This window comes from Syngnathus typhle, linkage group LG1, assembly GCF_033458585.1.
Source record: "Syngnathus typhle isolate RoL2023-S1 ecotype Sweden linkage group LG1, RoL_Styp_1.0, whole genome shotgun sequence".
NCBI classification, from domain to species: domain Eukaryota; kingdom Metazoa; phylum Chordata; class Actinopteri; order Syngnathiformes; family Syngnathidae; genus Syngnathus; species Syngnathus typhle.
The window spans coordinates 9065001-9090064 of record NC_083738.1 but is presented as its reverse complement, the minus strand read 5'-3'; the positions used below and the strand labels follow the sequence as shown (position 1 = coordinate 9090064).

Sequence of the window (25064 nt, the reverse complement as noted above, 5' to 3'; positions counted from 1 at the left end):
TTCATTCATTCATCAGCATTAATTATGCATATGCTAATTTTATCTTTACTTTCTTTTGTCATCCAGGATGTTTAACAGTCCTGTCAATAAAACTGCAATAATTTCTAAATGAGGAAAGAAAAAAACTGATGCTGAAGCAAAAGTGTCAGATGTGTTAAATGTGTGAGAGGACAAAAATCACCAGGGCATTCATTCAATTCATTCATTAAATATCTGCTTTCTTTGAAAATTGATTTGTCTCTTAGTACATCCATTCAACAGTGAGATTAGATAATGTAAGACACAATATTTTCATTGCGTTTTTGTGTCTGAAATATGTAATGAGCACTACATGCTTGGTGTCGCCGAGTGATTCGAAACCACTGTGCCACGCCACATTAGCATGATGTGAAAGATCATCGGGTGTGCCTTCATTGGTCTGAATGTATTTACCGTATTTTCCGCACTACAAGGCGCACCTAAAAACCTCCAATTTTTTCAAAAGCCGACAGTGCGCCTTAAAATCAGGTGCGCCTTATATATGGACCAATATTGAGCCACTACAGCAGGCGTGTCCATAGTATATATCTTATATATGGACAAAGTTTTGAAATGGGCCATTCATTGAAGGTGCGCCTTATAATCCGGTGCGCCTTATATATGGACAAAGTTTTAAAATGGGCCATTCATTGAAGGTGCGTTTTATAATACGGTGCGCCTTATAGTGCGGAATATACAGTACTATAAAACCTGTCTTTGTTCATCTAGCTATGCTAGTGATGTACAGCGAGTGGCAAACGTACTACATGCTAGTAGATAGCCAGAATATACAAATAACCTATGTATTCAAATGAAAGAAAAATAGCTTTGAGTTCATTTGAACAGGCTTAGGTTTTACACGTGGAAAGTCAATTTGTTTGTACAGTCAGACAAGAACATACATTTTTTCAGAGTAAACTTTTCTGTGACATTTTTTTTTTATCTGGCGTTACAATGTGTTAGTTTGCTAATTATAAAGTATGTCCTTTTGTCACGGACGAGGCAGGGCAGCCAAATGCAACATTTTTGAAAAAAAAGTTGGACTGACTAATACCATTTAAAATTGAGCACCCACATCATTTTTGATTGATTGTTCAAATTAAAAGTTTTCATTTACAACATGAATTAGCTAAAACCTTCAGGAATTGATGTCATAGACTTCCAAATGATTACATTTCTGTCAGATAATCATACTTTAAATCACAAAAGTTCAGCCTCAACAAGTTGCCTTTATTATCTCTGACTGTTGACCACAATAGCATATTGCACCACTGCATACAGAGAGTCCCACAAGTTTACAATTGCTAGAGTGTGAGTTTGAATGATGATTGTGTCATGATAGACAGGATGGAGTGGAGTGGATTGGGCATTGATGGAACGGGGTTGGTGAATGACACCATTGTAAATGGGATCTATGACTATCTTGCGCTCCGTTGAACACAAACAAAACTCACACACTTTGCACAGAAGCAACTACCCTGACCACTTTACAGCTAGATAGGCACTTGGGCTTTTGACCACATCTCCTCCATCTCTGCACAAACAACTCATCTTATCTTTTACAGTCGTTGCAGAGAATTGTATACATTCACTATTGAGTATGCTACAGAAGAAAAAAAAAACTGCGAAATACATTTTGGTAGCTAACTCAGGAATGATATCTGGCTTGTCAAAGTTAAATAAGATGTCTGACATTGCCTTGATCTATGTGTTACTAATCCAAATACATTATCTGTCTCCTTTTAGATACAAAATGTGCTTTTCATTCGTAGTCTGGTTCAACAGTTCAAAGAGGATGATTTTCAATCCCTAATGTGTTTCTCCTCTTCTCCTCCCTGCTCCGACCTCCTGCCTGTTACCCAGGAAAACATGGAGGTTTAAGAGCTCGTGCACTGGGGTTTGCTTTTGATGAGCGTTTTTCCATTACACTCACACATAGACGGACAAAATGTGACAATATATAACAATTATGCTCTGGAAGATTTTCTGGTACAGTTAGTTGAATTATCTGCTGCATGAACTGAAAATAGAGCAAAACATTTAGCAAATGGCAGAAGAATGACTAGCAATACATAAAAAGAGCTTAGAAGAAAATGCATGACGCAAAAGAATATTGGAGCTACAAACACGTAAACATTCAGCATTTACTCCATTACTGGATCATTAGAACTAAGAAATACACTTCTTCCAGCAACAAAAATAAACATTTAATGAATAAATTGTGATTTTTTTGGGCTGTTTCTTTCTTAGTCACCAGATTTAATTACGTTCGAGGGTCAACATGTACAGAAATGAGCTGGCGCATGAGGAGTCTGACTTCAAACTCATCAAACTCTTTTCGGGATGGCCTAAAATTTAGGCCCTAAATTATCTGTGTCACCTTAAGGATAAAGAGAAGACCATCTCAAAGTCTTCCACTTTCCCTTCCTATAGGTGTGATGGTCTGGTGTCCCAATACTTCTGACTCTGTACATTAACCTTTATGAATTATGGGATTTTGTCAGGTTTTGCATTAGTCCAGCTGTCATTTTGTGCATGAATATATCTATCACATTACGTAGTGTTTACCAACTTCCACCAGTAGACGTCTCTCCGACGCTGTGACATGTGACTTCCACTCAGAACACACACATAACACTGCAGAATATAATAGCACAGTGACAATGAAGATGCGAGTAGGGATGCAATTGGAAGATTTCATTTATTTCAAATATTTGCACTAATGTTACGTAACCTCAGATTGCCTCATATTTTTAACAAAAAATCCAGTTTCTTTCTACCCTGCTCACATCACAGCCTTCCTATCTCCTCCTCCATCATCCTCGCTTTACGTCCTTTTTCCTTTATCTAGCCTTCATCTAACTGTCGCACATTTTTCCATTACTAATGAATTACTTGTCTACCACTGCTGGTGCTTAGATAACATTTTTGCCTTTTTCAACATTTGGAGAGCCACAATGTCACCTACTAGCAATCCTGGAAGTAAGGTGAGAGGAAAAAAAAGATAGAGAATACAAACTGGCATAAATAGCCGCACAACATGCTGTATGTTTGTCTAGCCACACTTCATGGTTTGTGGTTGTGCGGATATAGTCATTAGTTAACCTTTAGTTAACATTTATCCTTTTCAGACATGTTCAGTTTGTTAGCTTCTCGTATATAAAATATGATGCATAAGCACAATAATACAGAAAATAATTTCTCCCTATGGGTATTGGAATTTTTCTTTCATACTATCCTCCTCTGATGACATCACACAGAAAAACACACAAAATCCAAATGAGGTGATGACAAATAAAGCAAAACTCAGAATAAGAGCATCGCAAATATTTAACAGACTTTACGGTAATCAAACATGTCCCAGTCTGCTCCTCTGTTTGTCACTCTCTCCAAACCTTCTTTTTTTTCTTTCTAGTGAGACTCTTATGGTTTTGGCTAAAGGCAGCTCTTTCTGCTGAACTACAAAGCCTAGCTGTGCGCGTGCGAGTGCGTGTGCACATGTGTGCAAAACACATAAAACATAGATGCATTCGGCAATTACCAACTGGGTGACTGGTAGAACGCACTCATAATTCAATCACACATAGTGTGTGAAATCAAGCTTTGATAATGTGTCCTAACTTTGCATAACATGTGCTTTGTTTCGGCTGTCGTTTTGGGTTTGTTCGCTCTGACATGACCTTGCTACGAGGCGTTGCACCAGAAGGCAAAGGAAACGGAGCTTGCTAAAAAAAAAAAAAAAAAAATCAGACCTCACTAGGCGGAATTGAATTGTTAAGAGCATCGCGTCTCTCTGCCTGACAAAAAGAGCCTCTTTAAGGACTGTGCAGAATGAGCAGAGGAAAATCAGAGAGGTTACTGTGAAAGGCACCAAAAGGAGGAAGATGGAAATTCAGCTGACGAGAACAAGCCCTAAGACAACCACCAGCTGCAAATAACCGAGTGAATGATCCGCACGTTTTCTTCAGTACCCCTAATCAGACAAGCACCCCTGCTCTCGCACACACAATGCCGCAGTACTCTATCTTGCCTAGCTGCTACACCAATCTGTTCCTCTCTCCTAACCAGGTGAGAAAAGAGCTGTGAAGCATCAAGGAAAAGAAGGCAGCAGGTCCAGACGGACCCGCTGCAGTTCGCCTACCAGCATGGCATTGAAATAGAGCATGCTGTCATCTCCCTCCTCCACGGACCTCTTTCCCACCTGGGGAAGCATGATTGTACTCATGATCATGTTCTTCCATTTTCCAAGAGGCTAAATGGAGCACACAAGTGTTTTCTCTTCAACCTAGACCTGCGATGTTGAACAGCACCTCCAGAAGTTCTCTGATGACTCTGCCTCAATAAGAGTGAAGATGACAAACAGTAGAGATAACTTACTCTTGAATTTGTGGGCTGAACAACCTACCCTTCATAGTGGGAGTTGTCTGTCAGGGCCTGAATTAGTCCGGTCCCAAAAAGTTGATGCTAAATTGTGTGTTCGCTGTAACAGATTGTCTGTGCACTATTAGTGGGTATGTTGCGCATGATCTACTAATATTTTACTCAGATGTAAAATGGTGACAGCTAAAGTCCACGTTCACTCACAGATTGTGTACACTGTAAAAGATAATGCAGATTTGTATATTTACAAGAAAAAAGTGGAAACGCAGCACAAGTGCAAAATGAAATTTGAAGTGATGGAATTGGAAGTGCTCGTGGAAGAGGCAAATGAACATAATATGAGAGACTAACTCAGAGAGATACTTACATTACACAAAGATCAACTCAAGCAGCTATTTTTGAAGTATGTATTGACACTGCTTTAAATTCTTCTGCATCTGTAACTCGGTAACACCTGCCTGCATCGTCGAAGCTCTCCACTGCAGATGTCCATCTTGCCCTATCAGCAGCATCTGACGCTGTGCTCTTGTGTCCACACCATCATAAATGCCTTGCATTCTGTGTTGTGGCTTTAGCTGAAGTGTTTCAAAAGGTCTGTTGTTGCCATGGCTCCTTACAAACAACTCAATGGACATCTTGGCTGTGTATCAAGCTGAAATACCTCCACACATGACCCCATTATCTGGTGACTGACCTATGGAACGTCGTGTTACTCCTCTTACAAATTAGAAAAAAAATATCTCTTAATAACAAAATATTGAACCAATTTTGTAAGTTTTTTATCCATCCATCCATTATCAGAGTCACTTATGTCACGGGAAGTGTTTTTATCATACTTTTTTTGTTTTTATGTTTTTCATTTTACACCATTGGTAAATATAGAACATTCTCTGGCCATGAGATGTAAGGCAGAGATTATGCCCCAAAACAGTGTAAAATAACTCCTGCCTTTATGAAGCTTATCATGCATACATTTTAATCTGTCAAGGGTTCAATTCTGTTGTTCTTCTGGTATTATTTTTTCCATTACTATTTTGCCCTTGTCTTCTTTTCATCACACACAGTGCAAATGGTAAACACCAATGCAAGCAAAATCCATAAAAAATTGTCTATGTGGAGCTCAAGTTCTCATCATGCTAATGCCCAAGAACACTACTGACCACCCCTACCACACACATGCACACACAAACGTTTTTATACACCCTTGTTATTACTCTGTTAAACAATTATGACCTACCCCCATGACCCCCCACTGGAAAAGTGAGTCAGTATGTTCTTACTGAGCACATGCACAAGTGTGTCTTTGTGTGCGTGTGTGTGTGCGTGTGTGCGCTTCCTGGCGTCTCTTGGGTGCTAGTTAAGTACACTAAGATAGATTTGATACCCGAGGCAAAAGACAGTAGGACGCATTTTCAGTTCACTGCCTCCATCTCACTTTCATTTTTCTTTTGTGTTTTTCTTCTCTTTTCGTGTCCTCTGTACTTCCACACCTTCAGCTTGTGTATCTAATCAACTATTTCTTGTTCACGTTAATCTGTTTTCACTTTTGCTGTGTGTATGTTTATTTTGATCAAACTCATACCCCTGCATATTTCTATCCAATTGCACCTTTTTTCAGACTTGTTATCCAATGAAATTGAGGTAACAACGAATGCCCTATTTGTCTCTACTTTTCTCTGTCTCTTGCTTGTGGCCACAAATTCCACGAGGCGTGTCGTAAATGTTTTACAAAGGGAACTCTCATGCATTTTTCAGTTGACTCTCAAAAGTGGCAATGATGAGATCATGTTTTTCTTATTTTATATTCTTCACTCATTCCAGGCATTCGCTGTGCACTTCCTGGGCATCACCTGTCAGTCCAAGTTGTTTTTTGAAAATCCAATGTGGCATTCCCTTCCTTACAAAAGAGGGGTCGTTTTTATTTATAATCATACTACTACTATGAGTAGAATACTACTAGAACCCCCACCAGTCCCACTACCAATATGTGACCAATTTTCTTTCAGCAACAAGTTGGTGATGATAGTGATGACTTTGGTGTTGATGTGGTTCTGGATGTCATTGGCAAAACAGTGGTATAGAAGTTGAATGGAATGGTCCATCCATCCATTTTCTGTACCGCTTTGTCCCCACGGTGTTCGCGATCATGCTGGAGCCTATCCCAGCCGTCATCGGGCAGTAGGTGCGGGACACTCTGAACTGGTTGCCAGCCAATCACAGGGCACACAGAGACAAACAACCATCCGCACTCGCACTCACACCTAGGGGCAATTTGGAGGGCTCAATCGGCCAACCAAGCATGATTTTGGGAGGTGGGAGGAAACCGGAGTGCCCGGAGAAACACCACACGGACACAGGGAGAACATGCAAACTCCACACAGAGAGGGCCGGAGGTGGACTCGAACCCGCACCCTTCCAACTGTGAGGCAGACGTGCTAACCAGTGCTCCACCGAATGGAACGGTCCCTCAGAAATTCTGTGGGAAGTATGGGGTACCTAAGAACTGGGTCTCTGTACGACTAATATCAGTTTGGTTCACATTGCTGGCAATAAGTAGGACTCACTCCAGTGAGGGCTGGATATGGTTTGATTCTGTTCATAAGCATTATGGACAGAATTTCGTGGTGTAGTCAAGGCTTTGAGGGGCTCTGGTTTGATGCACTTAGTACTGCCTCTCTGCTTTTTCCAGGCCATATGCGATGGGTTCAAGGGCATGGTCAAATTTCTTTGTGACAGAACACCTCACTGAGGGGTGGCCATAGGTGAGGACCCACACCATTCAGGTACGTAAACACCCTCTGTAACCAAGAAGTTATTGTTTATCATAAAATCCATAGAAAAGGTTTCCCCAAAAATTCACACATAAATAGAACCTTGCACAGAACACTCATAACAAACAGGAACAAGTCTGAGTAAAACCCACCATTTTGTTGAGCTTAATTAAACATGTAATTTTCTTTGTGGTTGCTTAGCTTTGGTATAATATCAAATATGGCACTTTTAAATAGCCGTGTTTCACACCGAAATGGTCTTGCCTGGATTCGAGTATTTTCCGGACTATAAGTCGCAGTTTTTACCTTGTTTGACTGGGAGTGCGATTTATACTCTGGAGCAATTTATGTGTGAAATTATTAACACATTATTATGTTATTTTCACACTAAACCGCAGGCGGGCACTCTAGGCCTGTGATGATAATCTCTGCAACTGACGATGAGTCTGACGTAAGCGACGTAAAAGAGGAAGCGCCTTATCTTCTACCCCCAGAGTTAGCGGAGTTGTTTAAAAGTGACACAGAGGTTGAAGATTTCATTGGATTTAGTGATTTGGAGTGACAAGGATGGTTTGGTAAACTTGTTAGCATGTTATTTATGATATAGTTATCTGAATAACTCTTAATATTCAGCCTGTTGTTGCCTCTATTTTATTTTAATTTTAAATTGCCTTTCAAGATGACGTGTCTGTTCGTGGTGTTGGATTTTATCAAATAAATTTCCCCCAAAAATGCGACTTATACTCCTGTGCGTCTTTTCCTTCCTTATTATGCATTTTGAGGCTGGTGCGATTTGTACTCCGGAGCGATTTATAATCCAGAAAATACGGTACTAATGAAAACAAATTCAAATAAGTGTTTTGCAAGTGCACGTGTGGCTCGCTGGGTTCCATTGACTTGATTGAGAAAGTCTCCATGCAGCCGCACAATTGAGCCTCGCTGACTGCTGTGGCCCAAGCCTTGGAGATGGTGTCTTTGGGCTGCTGCCAGAGGGTTTCGGACAGTGTAGAATGCAAAGGACGATCAGTCCAGACTCGGAGAGGCAGCCAAACGAATGATACTCAGCTCTCTATTCAGTATGAATGAGCTCTGGTGGCGAGCTTTGCGTGAATGATACCCAGCTCTCTATTCAGGATGAATGAGCGCTGGCGGCGAGCTTTGCGTGCCATGAAAGCTTCTGAGCATTTGATGGACTTTGCTTTGCGACATCGCACATTATGCAATAGCAATTCTGAATTGCAGAAAAAACAGGGGCCTAGACTCCGCACTTGTTAAATGTTATGGCATAACCCAATCTACACGCTGCGAGTGTGAATTGTGCAGGGCAGGCTTCCACAGTTCAGTTCATCCCACCCTAATCCCTTAATTCAACACCATTACAGTACAGTCATCCCTTGCTATCAAGGTTCACTTTTTGCTGCTTTGCTTCATCTCTGATTTCTTTTTTTTTTTACTTGTTTTACAGATTATTCACTATATCGGGGGAATTTGGTGTGATTGTTTTTTCCTAATGGACTGTTACTGCCGAGCATTAAATGCCAGCCAGGAAAAAGGAGTGCATAAAAGACATGCAGAGAATGTCCAAAGTTTAAGAAGATAATTTTAGTTAGTAAAAGAAGATAAAGTGCAATGCGGCTACTATAAAGCACAACTGGCGTCTGTCACACAATTTAAGACACTAATGTAAATAAACGCTGTTGCCAAATTAAAATAACATACTACGACTATTTACAATTGTAATCCCTCCACCCGTAGAAGGATGCAGTTCCTGGAGCACTTTCAATAAATTTTGTGAACAAAGCGAACGGACGTGCTACATATTTACACACAACCTACCATTTGCCACAACTGATGCTGAGTGGCTAACCCTAACCGTCATTTGCATTAAACCATAGATAGGCACAGAAATTACAGTACTGTAGAATTTGAGGATGTGAGGATGGCAATCTCCAAGGGACAAAAATAACATGCCTGCAAAAAAAAAAGATTGATGATGGAATGTTGATTCAACAAGATTGTTCTGCACTCCAGTTTTGATGCTTCCGCAAGAGTTCCCCCAGCAGTGGATGTTGGTGTGGATTTGGCTCCACATCTCACCATTATTGATACTGTTGTTCATTAGATTATAAACTAATTGTGCTAAATTAACATCATTTCTGCTGGTTGATGCCATGTATTGTTAAATATTATGTCCCTCCATATCACATTGATTACGTTTCTGTGATGTGCAGAGGTGTATAGGTGTATCGGAGGACTCTGTTTTAAGATAGTTTCTCAGGTTTTACAAGAGATTATTGTGGAATAAATAGGGACAACTGGGAAGTAGTTTTGTACCTTTCTTCAGCAGTATGGCACTCCCGCGGCGCCTCCCAATGTGGTTCTCCACGTAGCAGGTGTAATTAGCCAGGTCAGTCTCCTCGATGGCGTCAAAAGTCAAGGACAGCTGGACTTCCTTTTCGCCTAAATGTTCCCTTAAAATCCTGGATAAGCAAACATCGAAATTCAAAATGACTTTAAATGTTGACTAGAGCACATGGAAAATGTTTCTAATGTGGGAGAACAGCGTTGGAAATTGCATGAAGGATACAAGGAATGGAAATATTCACTGTGTAAAACTTGAGGCAGGTAGTTTGCCATGCACCAAAAATTGCTCTGCTAAAATGTTGAAAAGAAGAACGTATAAAGAATGAAGACAAATAGGCAACAACGAGGACAAAAGAAGAAGAGAAATAATACAAGAACATAGAAAGGAGTAAATGATGCATAGAGAAATGGAGTTGAGTTGAGTGCAGCAGAGTAGAGTGCATTAAAAAGTAGGCCAGATGGAGCAACTAGGCATGTGTAGAAAACAGTGGAGCAGGTGCAAACAGCGTCTGTCCTTATGGTGGGGTCAGATACTGCATAAGCCTGCAAGGAGGAACATGGCAGGAGGCAGACTGAACTGGCTCAAGGGTTGACCCATCTTTTGGAATCTGATTTAGGGTCAGGCTTAGTAGCTATTCCCACTCAAATCAAAGGCCACACAGACAGTGCTTGCCGAAACAGCACATTTGGTCCCGGAGTTGACCCAAAGTCTCGCACCGCTCACGGCATACCTTTCTTAATGGCTCTAGCAGCGGAAGCCAGATGCCTGAATAGGCCAATTGGGACTGTACCTGCCAGCTCCTAGCCCCTACGATACTGCTTGTGGACTGCTTTCGAATCACTACATGCAAGGCTTGTACAGAAACCATGAAGCTACACACATTAATAATGATTAAATAATGATAATAATAATAATTAATAATTGAATACACCTGAATTTAATTTGATTTTATTGGAGTGTAAAAGCAACTGTGCATTACTGATTTGTAACTGCATTAGTTGATAGAAAATTTGATAGCAAATTTTTGAACGGACAAAATGACAACTTTTGTCAGTGAAAATCCAAGCAATTAATTTTTGCGTAAAATGGTCAAGTAATCCAGAACCCCACTGGTGGCATTCTAGTTTTAGGTGCAAAGCAAGACTGGTTTGACAACTCACCCTGTATAGATGTGCTTGTGATACAACATTTACCATGTTTCATTGAGCTTTCATGAACAACTTTTCTGGTATTGTCCATTGCATAAACTCTATGCAATCTATGCAAAAGACTCTATCTTGAAAACAAATGACTTCTTCATAACTCATTCATACTGATGTCTTCACACATTATCCTGCCATCTCTGCGTAACACTCTTTTGGGTTATGGATGCATGGCTACAACACATGAGTGCCTTTTGTGTCATGCTGTGAGTGACCTTTTGTTTTAATTGGCGTCATACATCATTACTGGGGCTCTTAAATGGATAGGAGATGGAGGTAAAGACCTTCACCTTGCCTCTCTGGTGAAGCCATTGTGGGTCAAACATTTGTGAACCTCTGGCCTATACAACAATCTGATAAAAAAGTAAATAAAGTACTATACTTTCTTAGAATGTCTGTGATGTGTGTTATCTTTTGAATACTGAGGATGCAAGAAGATATTTTTCACCCAAAACAAGGGTTAATCACTACTGCTTGCAATTACTTCAAATTTTCAAAATCGAGGTGGAAAATCCTGTTTATAATATGTTGTGTGCGTCCCCACCAATCAGAACGCAGTCTGATTAATATTGCCCATGTGCAATATGAATTACGCAGCAAAATCCATCTGTTTTTATCCATCTCAGAGGGCAGACATTTTGCCACAACATCACAGTGCTTTAAGACTCAGGTCACGATCGATCAAGGCTCACCTGTTTTCTTGGTTTGGTCTTGCAAGGTCAGCCCTTAGCCAATGTCATTTTTACTGCTGAATTCATATCCCACAAATTCAAAATTAAGTGGGATACCATGCTTAGACTAGTGAGGCCACATAGAACATAATTTTGTTGAGAACATTTCTCAGGTGACTTTGTCTGTAAGCACTAGTCTTTAAATTGAATTCTATTGAACTTGTGTGGCTGATAAAAAAAATCCAATGTTTTTTTTTTTTTGGTTTGCAATTGCATTTCAGTTGTTGCCACAGGTAATTAATTACGACCCAAGCTTTGATTAAGCCTGTTTGACACAGTCAATCAAAATACCCAAGCTTAGATAAAACCTAGCGAAATGAACCAATTGTTAATTTGCATGACAGAGTTATTGAATTAAATGTGACTAGAAATCCAAAGATATTTTAATTATATTTTGTGTATTTCTTTCCTAAATAACCCATACATAAAACCTAATTTAAATCTAAAATCTAGACTGTGCAAAAACCTGTGGAACAGTCATAGTATCAATTGCTATGTGCCCAGCAACTTTACTGGCCTGCAAAATAACCACTCACGTAAGACAGGAGAACTAATTTACAAAAATAGCCTTCTCTTTTGATATGGATATTTACATAACCACCTGATTGTAATCGAGACTCGTCTTAAGTTTAGTTGTTTCTGTGAGGTTTTCATTTGTGGTTTCATGTGTAATGGAGCTCCCTCATATTAATTTAACAAAATCCACTTTAAATAATCATCTGAGGAATTTCATTAAGACCTGATATTACAAATATAGTAGATGTGCAGTGTGCTCAAATCTTTCAAGATAGAAACTATTCCTATATAGTTCCAGAGTCACAGTATTAGGGTCATACAGGTTCTTTAGCACAAACAATTTCTTTATTACAAACTCACAACATTGTTTCTGTCTTATCTATGTTGGCAATACACAGCAAGTGTGTGTGTGTATATGTGAGCGGAAGTGATATGAACAGACGTGTGTGTGTTTTACACCAGATTTAACTATTACTGGAACTACATTGTAGTAAAATCATCTGAACGAATTTGTCATCATGAATCATAAAGCCCGACTTCATAAACCTTGAGTTTTGACAACAGATGGGTCAATCAGCTGATATGCTAGGAGAAAAAGCAAATTTGTTTGCCCTTGCAAGGCAAAGCAACAGTCAGTGTGTACATATATTCAATTCAAAATATTGCACGAGTGAACAACGAGAATGCTGAGCTGCAAAAATTCAGAATTGCTGGACAGCGCTGGACTGAATAACTTGAGACCGTCTGTGCTGTTGGCAACAGTGTTCTATAAAAACTTTATCATTTTGTTCTTCCTTGATTCAACAAATCCAACTCGTCAACTTGGATTACCATGTATCTGTGCATGGGTGTAAGGGCAACAAATCCTGGTTATCAACAAATCCATACAATTATTGAAATGTAACCACTGCACACCGCTATTTAGTGTGACAGCAAGATTGGGGGACCTAAACAACACAGAAGGAATTTCTCTATTCAAATGTAATATGTCAGATTTGAAACACTAGATGATTAGATCATTTGTATCCAGAGGACTAGATCAAGAGATGGAGAATTCATCAGGCAAAGGTTAATTAAATACCACAGGGCATGATTAGTTTCAAATTTAAATACTCATTCGGCACTTTTCTCCACGACTATCATGAGACAGAACACTTTCCTGGTTTAGTCGTGAATCCGTTTCCAAATATGATGACCTGGGTTTCAGACCCAGATGATGAAGTATGAAACGAGACACTGGAGTTAACCTTGACAAGAAATGTTAAAAAGAGTACTAGAAGTACTTTCATTGTGGTCAAAATGCATATCCTAATTACCACTGGGTTGATGACAGTTGGCTCAAAATGAAATTGAAGAAGTATTTTGGTCACTAAATTACAATTTCATTACGAAGATATAGGAATCCCTTCCTTTCACCTCGAGTTGATTAGGAAAGACTGCAATGGTGGTCGAGTGGTATAGAGAACTGATCGGATGATAGACAATTGCAATAAACTGTAAACTTGAATCATTTTACAGATATGTGTAACTGTGGCGTGCTCATTAAACGAATATGGCGCTCTTGAGTCGATGTTGTTTGCCACCCCATGTTGCTCTGGATCCACCACACCCATAGTGAAGAACCACATACACGTTAGGTTACAGAGGTTTATCTTCAAATTCCACATACCAAAAAACAAACAAAGCCAATGTAATCAATGGAACAAAAATGCAAAATGTGCCATTCCATTGTACGTTAAATCATATACCGGTACATATACTGCAATCTACCGCTACATGGATGGGTTAAGGACCAGGCACTGACAGAAAAGGTCTGCGAGTAATAATAAAATAATAAAAGAAGCAATTACCTGACATCACTTTCTTTAATGTGTCCAGCAAGTTCTTCAACAAACTTCTCTCCTTTCATCCAGTAGATGATAGGTCTGCGGTTTTCTCCACTGTAGCCAAAAAATGCCTTGCAGTCCAGACTGAGAGGCAAACCTGCAACACACAGCACAATGTTATCACTACGCAAATAAACCCTAGAAACACAAATGTACGCAAAGGATGAGACGGAGGAACAGGACCAAATTTCTCCTCTGGCTCTGCTATTAAATTATTAAGCCCGGTTGCCTGAACACAACAGAATGGCAGATTGGAACCAGCGAGGATTAGATTCATTATTAACAATTAAACAATAACATTATTAAATTAATGTGTTATTATTGAACACACTTCAGCCAGTTTGAGATGTGGTAGACTTTGACAAGTGACATTTTATTTGTGAAATAAGTAGACAAGCATGATTGAGCTGAAGGTGGTATGGCTCTGGTATGTATTTTTATTCATCACTTCACTTTGAAATGCATCATTCTATCCGCTGTCAAAGGAAAAAAGGCAGCAGCCTTGGATGAGTGCAGCCTGAAGAAAGCTATTTTGACAAACAAGGGATAAATCAGAACATCCATTAAACAGACTGAATGAAAATGGAGCGAGACAGTATCAAGTTCAACTTCAAAGCTATAATGTAGTATCTAGAAAAACCTGAAAAATTGAAAGGCCTCAACCAGCCTCTGCCTTCTGAAAGTCAAATTATCCAGAGTTTTATCTGTATAAAGAGATATGAAATTAGATTTAAGATTTATTAAGTCTGTGTATTTATCAATATACCCCCATTCATCCATAGTATGTACACACACACACACACACACACACACACACACACACGCACACGCACGCATGCACATACACGCACACGCACACACACACACACACACACACACACACACTCTCTCTCTCTACCGTTCAAAAGTTTGGGGTAACTTAGAAATGACTATTGGAGCGGCTAACGTTTTAATTCAATATCTACAACGGTGCATAAAGGTCCATTTCCAACAACTGTCTCTCCAGTGTTCTAATGGTCAATTGAGTTTGCAAATTGTGTTAGAAGGCTAATGGATGATTAGAAAACCCTTGTAAAGCCTTGGGCAATTCCATTAGTTTTCATGGAAAACACTAAATTGTGTGACTCCAAACCTTTTAGTGTGTGTGTGCGTGTGTGTGTGTGTGATATATATATATATATATATATATATATATATATATATATATATATATATATATATATATATATATATATATATATACATAGAATATAAGAACATAAGAATATATATGTAGATATAGATATGTATATATGAAGCTCTATGTTATTGTGTTCACAATGCTACTCCTCATTGCCTGAATTGAATATATTCATTTTTATCATTAGAATAAAGAGGCTTATTTTGGTTTGGGATGAAACTGCATCTTGTAGCACATTCTACTATATTGCAAACTGACACATGACATTCTCATGAGAGATAATGTTTTATGAACACAAAAGAATGTTGTATCAAAAACTTTTTTTTTCCTAACCCTAATTGGCATTCACCTATGACTTTGGAGTCACACCCAAATGATAAGTACTTGTCTATAGAACCATGTACACCACAGGTGTCAAAGTCAAGGCCCGGGGGCCAGATACGGCCCGCCATATCATTTTAGGTGGCCCGCGAAGACAAATAGTGCATCGAATTTATATGTAAATTCTAAAAATTTCAAATTGTTTTCACTTTTAAAAAATATAAATATTGTTAGCAATTTTTATTACCATTCATTTTTTTAAACAATTTTTATTTTTAAATATTTGATTTGATTTCAATATTTTATTTTTAAAAATCTGAACAGTTTTTATTAATCTCTGTTTTGAAAAGTAGTTATTCATCAGTTTGTTGTGTAGCCTATACCATATAGACAATATGGGACGTTCATACATTTATTTGGGTTGGCAATTTTAATGGCCTTTATATAGCAAACTATGTCTATGATGCGGCCCGCGACAAAAATAAGTTTGACACCCCTGATGTACACTTATTGTGGCCTCTCAGTCTGTGTACAATCTTTGGAGATGTGTCATACTGCTATCTGCTTTTAAAATGTTGTACAATTCGGGTAGGATAGTGGTTACAATGTGTTAGTGTTGACTATCATAATCGATTAATACCCTGAGGATGTGTTTTCAATATATTCTGGTGATAGAAATAATATCGTTTGATTCCCTTGGGGATGTTGAATGATTGAGTACAGCTTGTTTGTCTAATCCAAACTACAACCCAAGATATTTGATGTTCCTGTTTACTACAGTGATTGAAGCAATCATTTTCTTTTTGTGGCTGGAACAAAAGGGTGTTTAAAAGAGTTTGAATGAAAGGGTGCTGCTGTCGTTAATTTTAGCGACGCATTGTAAAGCAAGCTGGCGCATCATCATTTCACACTGGGCTGATTGCTTCATTGCAAAAACACATCCACCTCGTTTATGAGCATTAGACACTGGATAGTCAGGAAGTTTAGGTACAGGTATGAAAAAAAGCAAGTCATCTCTTGTAGTCAAAAAGAATTTAGTCTCTAGCTTTCGTTAAGCCTGACTGATTCGTCAGTGCTTTCATGGAGCCTCAATGAAACATGCACATAAAGAAGCACCTGAATATGAGCATCATTACAGATGTGCGTTTTATCTAATGCTACAACCCATGCATGAGAAAATGCTGGTTATCAGGCATTCCCATCTGCTTCCTTCTGCTTGCAAAGCTGTGCTTTGAGCTTCATTGTCAGATTTCATTTCCATTTGCGTATTTATTATATTCAACCACACTAGCCAAAATTGACTTTATGAAGTCATTAGATTATAAACTTTTCATAAAGCTAACTCTCTCTCTCTCTCTCTCTCTCTCTCACTCTCTCTCTCTCTCTCTCTCTCTCTCTCTCTCTCTCCTGCTCGCTCTCCCCCCCTCTCTCAAAAAGATAAAGTGATGGTTTGCACCCAGGAAATATATAATTAAAAGGGCTCACAAACAGCAAACTGACTTTTGACGATAGCTTTAATACATTAATGCACACGTTAAGCTACACGAATGTAGCCCAAAAATGATCCGACAGACATGTCACTGACTAATGTAATGTATCATAGCCGATTTTGGGTTGTCCGCATACAGGCAGAATGTTCTAAACAATCTCTTAAGGAAATACACGTAGATGCAAGCAGGCAGGATGCCCTGACAATTAAAATAACCTCCTAAGAGTCTGCATGGATAGAAGCAGGTAGAATCTCCTGACAGTTTAATTGACCCTTTTAGCGTATATAGATATAAGCAGGTAGTCCGTTCTAAGGAAACATCACACCGCCATCTCAGAGCGGCTCCATGGTCTCTTTTTTTCTTTTCTTTTTTCTCGTTTCCTAATATAGAAAAATAAATCAGATATAGAAGGTGATCTGCAAATCTGTGCACCCAGGAATGCATATGCTAAACATGCAAAATTTTTACACCGTTCATTTTGTGTGTTCTGTGGCAATTATGTGCAAATAGATGAATTTAGCATGTGCATTGTGATTCATTAAACCGAAAATATGACAGGTGATTTTGCACATTCCAGCTCTGCATCTAAAATACAGGTGCAAACCAGCATGCAAAGCAGTGCCAATGTAGCAAAGGCAAAATGAGAATTGGCAGGGAGACATTCTGCTCATGTAAACAATAGATGATATAAAAATGTACATTGATATGACAGATTTTTTTTGCGTATTATAGAAATAAATTGTGGGGTTATAAAGATCCACCCTTCTGGCTCCTATGTGGGCAGCAAGGATTCTGTTCCTTCTCAGTGACCGTGTGAGCATTAGTGGTTGTCTGTATCTATAGTATATGTGCCTTGTGATTGGTGACTATCGTAAAAGGTGAAGTCTGCCTTTTGCCGGATGTCAGCTGGGCTATCGAGCTACCCGCGTCCCTGAAAAAAAAATTGAAAATCCGAACAAATACCATCTACTGTAACGCAGAACCATTTGAAAACTTTGACTTTTAGAACCTAGTTTAAAGAAATGAATGCTTGCTTTTGCTTCCAAATACCTTTTGACATCAAGGCATCATGCACATTTTTTGCTTGAAGCTGAACAATAATGATAAAAATTGCATCTGATGGAGGGCTGAGATCCCCACGATGTAACGAAAGAACGATTTTCATTGACAACTAGAGCTAAGTTCAATTTTCTTTCTGCACTTAACATGTAGGTTTTTGTACTTTTGAAAGGACTATCAAAAGCACCCGGAAGAACACAACATAAAATATCCTGAGGCAAGTTTCATGTCAGAGAGTTTCTTGCTGTGAGGCAAATGAAAAGAAATTGAAAGACATAGTGGACCAGTCTTTCAATTTCTTTATATTTCATGTAATTTATGATTCCACCCCTTCCGCTTCTCTATGACCTACTTATCACCAAGATGAACATTAAATAAAGGTTATTGAGTTTTCCTTTTTTCCCCCAAGAAATTCAGAGGTATCAAGGGGGCTTTGAAGGAGTTGGTGGAGACGTGTATGTTTTAATTAGCCATCTCAATAAAAAAGTCATAGTAGAATTTACACTTTTCTTCAATATGGTTGTACAGGAAATATCAATTTTGGACTTTGACTCATGGAAGTGATACAAAAGGCATGAGGATAGCAGATAAGGCAGTGAATGATGATGTGGGTCGCTGGCTTATACAGTACGTATGTGGCAGGTTTCAGGAAGTTCACAATTACAACAAACTCCACACAAGTTCATCCTGGCAAGGACTCAAACTCAGAATCTCTTGACTGTGGGGCAGACTACCACACCGTGCTGCCCCTGCCTTGAAAATATTCATCTCAATAATTTGATACAATTATAGGCTATATATGTACATACTAGATGAGTGTACAATCATCAAAATAAAATTGTTCAATTCATTGTATTAGCAGTTAGTGACCTTGGTTTTGTCTTACTGGATTGATGGATGAGTTCAATGAGAAATCAAATTACAGTATTCTTACTGTAGTCGTGCAATTTCAACAATAAACACACAATCAAAGAGATCCATCACAAGAGCTGTCTTTACAAGGATAGAAATTCTTTGTATTTGAACCTATTAAACTTTGTAATGCAAACAGCAACGTTTATTTTTAGGAATGGGTTTACAATAATTAATTCTCCTCCACAATTTACATTAATAGTCCCATCCTAGAAGAGCTGCTAATATATGCAACTTTTGTACTTTTGCCCATTAGGTGCTTAGAAAAGGTTGTGTGTCCACGCATGGGTGTATGCGTACATGCATATGTGTGTCTCTACTGTCGGAGTTGTATAAGCTGAGCTTTAGGTCATGGAATTTCTCATTTTATTTACATCCTGCCTCCAACAAATGGTTTAAGATGAAATCTTATCTTATTCTCTTATCCTCAAATGCTTCTGTTTGAAATCCTTTCTGTGTAACATGGCAGTGACACCTCTCCAAAATTGCATCATTTTTGCCAACTGCAGCTTCCAGAATTGTGAGTCATAATCCTTTTTTTGTGCTCTATTTATCTTATGGAGTGACTGTGCTGTTTTTGTAGAACAGAATTGTAAATAGAATTATAAAATGAACATTCCTCACTCACAGTAATTAAATAACTTTTTTTTTGTCTTTTTTCATTTTCTCATAGCTACGTTGAAATGTTGAGTACCTGTATTAAAAAGGAAAAAAACAACAACATATCCTCTAAAATCTAACACCTCTTACTATGTCAGAACATATTCTGAAAAAAAACACATTGGAGAGTAAGAGTGAGCAATTATCACCAGTGACTATCTAGAGAATTATCTCAAACCCATTTTCGAAATATAAAGAAATGATACTTTATGAATAATTCATTATATTTATCGGCCAGTATCTCGCTGCAAAAAAGGCTGTTCAAATATTTGGCAGCACAGTATTGTTGGGAGTGATAGGATTTAATAAATACGTGATGGAGAATCATTTCTGCAAATATTCAAATGTTTCTTTCAAAGCGGAAATGAAGCTGCCACAAAGGAGGAAAACGAGATTTCACAATTCTACTCACGTCGTTCTACCGCCTGTCATCGATTTTATCAGTTCCCACACACATTCAGGCTTTTTAGTCTTTGGAGCACAAACATTCAAAACCCGAGGTGATTCTTAATAGCTCTCCCAGGAAAGACAATCAATTCTCATTCCATGCCCATATTTGGCAATTTCCCGACAGATCTAATTAAAAAAGTTCCTTGCTCTTATATACGTACATACCTATTCTGGACATTTGATTGGCTAGGGGACTGGCCTCGTTAAGAAGTGTTTTAAATTAACAGATGAAATTAGAAAGGAGATTAGTGGCGATATGCTTGACAAGGTTAATTAAATGACCAGTCATAAGGGCTTTGTAAAATCTAAACTGACAGTTTAAGAGCGATAGAGCAGACAGAGCTGTTTTTTGGCCTGTTGTAACTTGCAAGTCTTTTTTCGCACTGACGAATTGCGCATAGCCCACCACTAGCAAAATAAACACATCATATGCTTGCTTGCAATTTATTGAACAATATAATATATAAATATATGTACGTACTTGTATTTCGAGTCGCAATGACATCAATAGCCCCCAGAATCATTTGCTCACCAGACAGAGCAAGCAAGCTTCTACATAAAGACAAACAACCCCAAATACAAACCTTTATGGATTTCTTGCCACTTATTTTTATTAATTTATTTTTATATTTTTCAACTAGTTTAGCCTTGGTGAGGGTCTATCTATACTTGAAAAATGTGTACCCCCAGGACCAGCACAAAAACAGCATTTTCTGTGAGTACATATTCTGGTCTATACTGTTTTTTTTCTTCTTTTCAGCAGAGATGATAAAAAGTTCCCTCGTTATACATATATGATGACATTGGTAAAACAACATTGCTAAAACAACAATTCTTAAAAAATAGCGGCTTTTGTATAGCACTACTGAATATTCATGTTAATTTAACAACGTTGAATGATTTTGTTCAGTTGTTCAGCAATGTTTTAAAATGTATTTCTTTTATCAAAAGATATTCTAATGAGCATTCTTATAATTTTCTGAATTAATACGATTAAAAAAAATGATGTTTAGTTCTAATTATTCGCTGTAGTTTCGTTTCAGCATCAAAGAACTATAACAGCTATTGTAGTCGTACTGGGTTGCATGCCCATCAACCTCTGACTGATGTCAAGACTGTTCTGTTCAGTAAATCATGCATTCACAAGCAAGGTGAAGGTTTTTTAGAGGTGTAACTAGGAGAAAAAGAGGAGACCGAGAAGGGTGTGGTTGAACAGGTTTCTGACATAATAACTACTGACAGGCATACTTGCAACATATGTCAAGCAAGTGCAGTTGTTCTGGCTTTTGTTGGCGCTATATGGCAGATATCCAAACTCGCACAGCCTCGCTCAAAGTCACTTCATTATTCCTTTCAGACACACAAACAGCAGGTCACATACACAGGCACAAACTTGTTAGATGGATTTTTAAAAGGGATTATTTGTGAATAAAAATCTGATTCCAACTCCACAGGATTATCCCGCAGAGAAAGTCGTCATTTGTAAAAGAGGTTGACTGAGACAATAGACAGAATGGAAATAATTGGACACTAATGGAGATACAAACATCACAGAGGACAAAACAGCAAACACCCATCGTGGCAGTAGTTTTGGTTTTCATGCATCCAAACATGACAGATTCAAGAATAAAACTTAAATTGAAAATTATATGTATGTATTACTACAGAGTAGTATGTGTCTCACAATTCAAATGGTAATAGCATAATTATTATGAACCATAATGAAGCTTCAGCAAAAAGCTTGAAAAAAAATCTCCTTAGAGTCAGTAACATTCACCAGTTAAGTGGTGTTTTGGGAAAATCAGTCAGCATACAAATTCAGCAAATATCAGGTCAACAAAACTTTAAAGTAGGCAAATGTGAACCAAATAATGTTTCATGGTTTATTCTAATATGATCTGTTTAGTCATACTTTTGCAGTCAAGTGCACATGTTAGGATTTGATTGGATCTTGATTGAATCATTTTTTGAAAATGTGGACTTAGGCTTGACTCCAAAACCAGGTAGCGTCTGAAGGTTTCACACATGGTGCTTTTGACTGAGAGCACTTCTCCAAATTAAAGTTATTTTGCCTGTAGCACTGTCATCTTTCAGGTTGCAACTCTATCCGAAATAGTAGATGAAGAGAAATGTAACAAAATTGAATGCGTAATAAATAATACATTTTGAACATATACTGCATTTTGAGATTGTTATTACCAATCTTTGGCAACAGCAATTATTGACCCTAATTTCTCTTGCACTTTTTCTGTCAAACTTGCCCTTCTATCACAATTAATACTAAGTAGTCAGCATTTTTCTCTTATTTGTGTAATTTGCGTTAGAAAAAATGTAAAATATGGAAGTCTCCTCTTGACATTTAGAATGCTACTCTAAGCCACTCCAAGTTATCTCTGGAAAGGGAATACTGACATGGGATAAACCGTTTGAAAGAACGTGAATGAGGAGATACAGTAGAATGAGCTGAAAGGAAGACAGTGGAACTGTTTGAGATAGTGGCAGCAGGAGATGGGACACAGACAGATGAAAATAAAGTGAGCTAGAAGCAGACACCTCACAGCGACAGGAGGAGACAGACACTGAGATAAATGCTATGGGGGTAAAAGCGAGGCAGATGTGGAGGGTGCAAAGTATACCACCTTATCTCCACCTGTTTTTCAAAGTCAAACTTTCACTGGTACCTTTTACACGTGTGTGTGTGTGTGCGCTCGTGTGTGTTTATTTTCCTCTTCAATATACTTCATGGAACGATGACAGGGTGAGAATATAGGAATTTGTCCTGAGGGAGTAGCAACAGACTTGAGAAATAGGCTTAAGTGACCCCAGAAAATAAAGTGTTTATTGTGTAGCCAAGAGAATAATCTGTTCTCAACCTTTCTAACACCACACCACACACACACACATAAAGTAATAGAAAGTAAATAAGAACTTTGCCTGCGAGCAACTGGCCAACTTGCCAGATGTAGCATGTATTAGACAAACTGCTGTTGATAGTTTTCTGAATTTGGTCTACACTGCTATAGTATTCATTAAAAATGTTTAGCATGCACAGAAATCTAATCCTACAAAATTACTCAATAGACTTCCTTCCCTTCCCTGAATTTACAGAAGCTTATGTTACGAATATTTCAGCAGGCAAAAAAAAATATGCCTATGTAAATATCATATTGTATCTTAGAGCCCAACTTTGCAACATATACAATAATCCCTCGCTATTTGGCGCTTCACCTATCACGACCTCGCTCTATCGCAGAATTATTTTTGAAAAAACAACAGAAAAATGTCTGTTTGGGGCCTGGTAGATTTGTGGCATTCTCATCAATTTCACTGGAAAAACTGTTTTGCTTTACAAATAAACTGAGTTAAAACCTTGGTCAAAGAATGAATTTAACTTGCACGTCATGGTACCACTGAATAGTCCTGTTTGCATAGTCATTGTATTGTGACGTACAATATCATTAATGATGAAAATATATGCTTATTTCAAGGTGAAACAAAATGCAACGTATCATTTAAACTGAGTGATGTGAGGAAACATGACGTTACATATATTGTTAAAAGCTGAGGGAAATACGGTATGTGCAGTTTTCAAGCATATTGATTGCCATGATGCCGCCTCGGTTTTATAATACTAGAGCTCTGGAGTTGAACAATTCCAACTACTGGCTCAGAGAAATGTAATCCCATAACAGGAGAAAAGCACATCATAATTGTAGATAAATTTAGCAAGCCTTCTGAGCGACTTATGACAAGTAGTACTCATACAAAACCATGTTCATTTTTATGCCGCTAGCATTGCTAAACAAATGCAACTTGGGCTCACCAGAGTGTTTTTGTAATGGAGGACGTCCCTCTAAGTCCCTTAAGCGACGCGACATTCATTATTCATGGCTCTTTTTATTTCATTTAAAGTTCTGTGTATTCGTGTCTCAAAGCAATCTTTAATTATGTAGTATTTCATCTGTCTCCAACTCACATTAGTGAGACAACAATGAGTTAAAAGAATGGTGTTGATTACCCATGGTATTATGGAGGGATGGAGAGCAGAAAAAGGTGGCAATACAGGAGATGGCGCAGATAGGAGAACAAGACAAATAGAGGAATAACCAGGATGGAGAGGAAAAGAGAGTAATTAAAAAAACAATTAAGTCAAAATGTAAATAACCATTGGAAGTGAACAAACTGTATAAGGTAATTGTGCTTGCACATGTACGTAATGTCTCAAAAAAGGAAAGCTGCGTGCATGTGTGTGGGATGCAAGCTGCCCAGTGTGCACATACAGTGTACATGTTTACAGTCTTGCTGTTGGTTGTGTGGGTTGTTGGTGAGCCTGTTTGATTCCCAGTAAAAGGTGCCCCTGCTGCAATCAGTGTATAGGGGCCTCGGGGCCAATTTGCCCGCTACTACATCAATGTGGAATTAATGGAAACGCGTAAACACCCATAGTAGTACATGCAAATAAGCATATTTTTGTCGACAGTGCAAAGTGCACAGTGTGAGATGCACGCACACACATGCGCAATCAGTCAACCGGTGCTGAAGCAGAACATGCAACATCCAATTTAGTACACAAAGAAATCTGAAACAGACTTAATGAGACCCTGTTTCTTTCACTATGATTACAGTACATAGCTAACATTTCATCTTGAAGTTGCCTGTTAGCTAGTGTTTTATATATATATATATATATATATATATATATATATATATATATATATATATATATATATATATATATATATATATATATATATATATATATATATATATATATATATATATATATATATATATATAAGTATATATAGAAAAGAGAGGAATAATATATATACACCGTAATGTTCGGACTATAAGTCGCGTTTTTTTTCATAGTTTGGGTGGCGGGGCGACTTATACTCAGGAGCGACTTATTTATGTTTTTTTCCACAACTTTCTACTTGATCATTTTACCGCGGCACCATTGAGAGCGTCCTCTCCAGCTGTATTGCTGTTTGGGGTGGCGGCTGCACTGACTACAACTTGAAGGCCCTGCAGCGCATAGTGAACACGGCTGGTAAGATTGCTGGTGCTTCGCTCCCCTCCTTGAAGGACATTTACACCTCCCATCTCACCCGCAAGGCGAC

The 25064-nt window shown here is 38.2% G+C and overlaps 1 protein-coding gene across 2 annotated transcripts in view; it reads right to left on the bottom strand.

Annotated features, from left to right (window-relative positions):
- Positions 1–25064, bottom strand: part of il1rapl2 (interleukin 1 receptor accessory protein-like 2) — a 214271-nt gene that overhangs the window by 12315 nt on the left and 176892 nt on the right. For both annotated transcript variants that reach the window (XM_061291097.1, XM_061291089.1), the window contains exons 8-9: positions 13834–13966; positions 9504–9649 (exon numbers count right to left, since the gene is read on the bottom strand). In XM_061291097.1, the coding sequence (XP_061147081.1) occupies positions 9504–9649; positions 13834–13966 (279 nt within the window). The remainder of the gene's footprint in view (positions 1–9503; positions 9650–13833; positions 13967–25064) is intronic.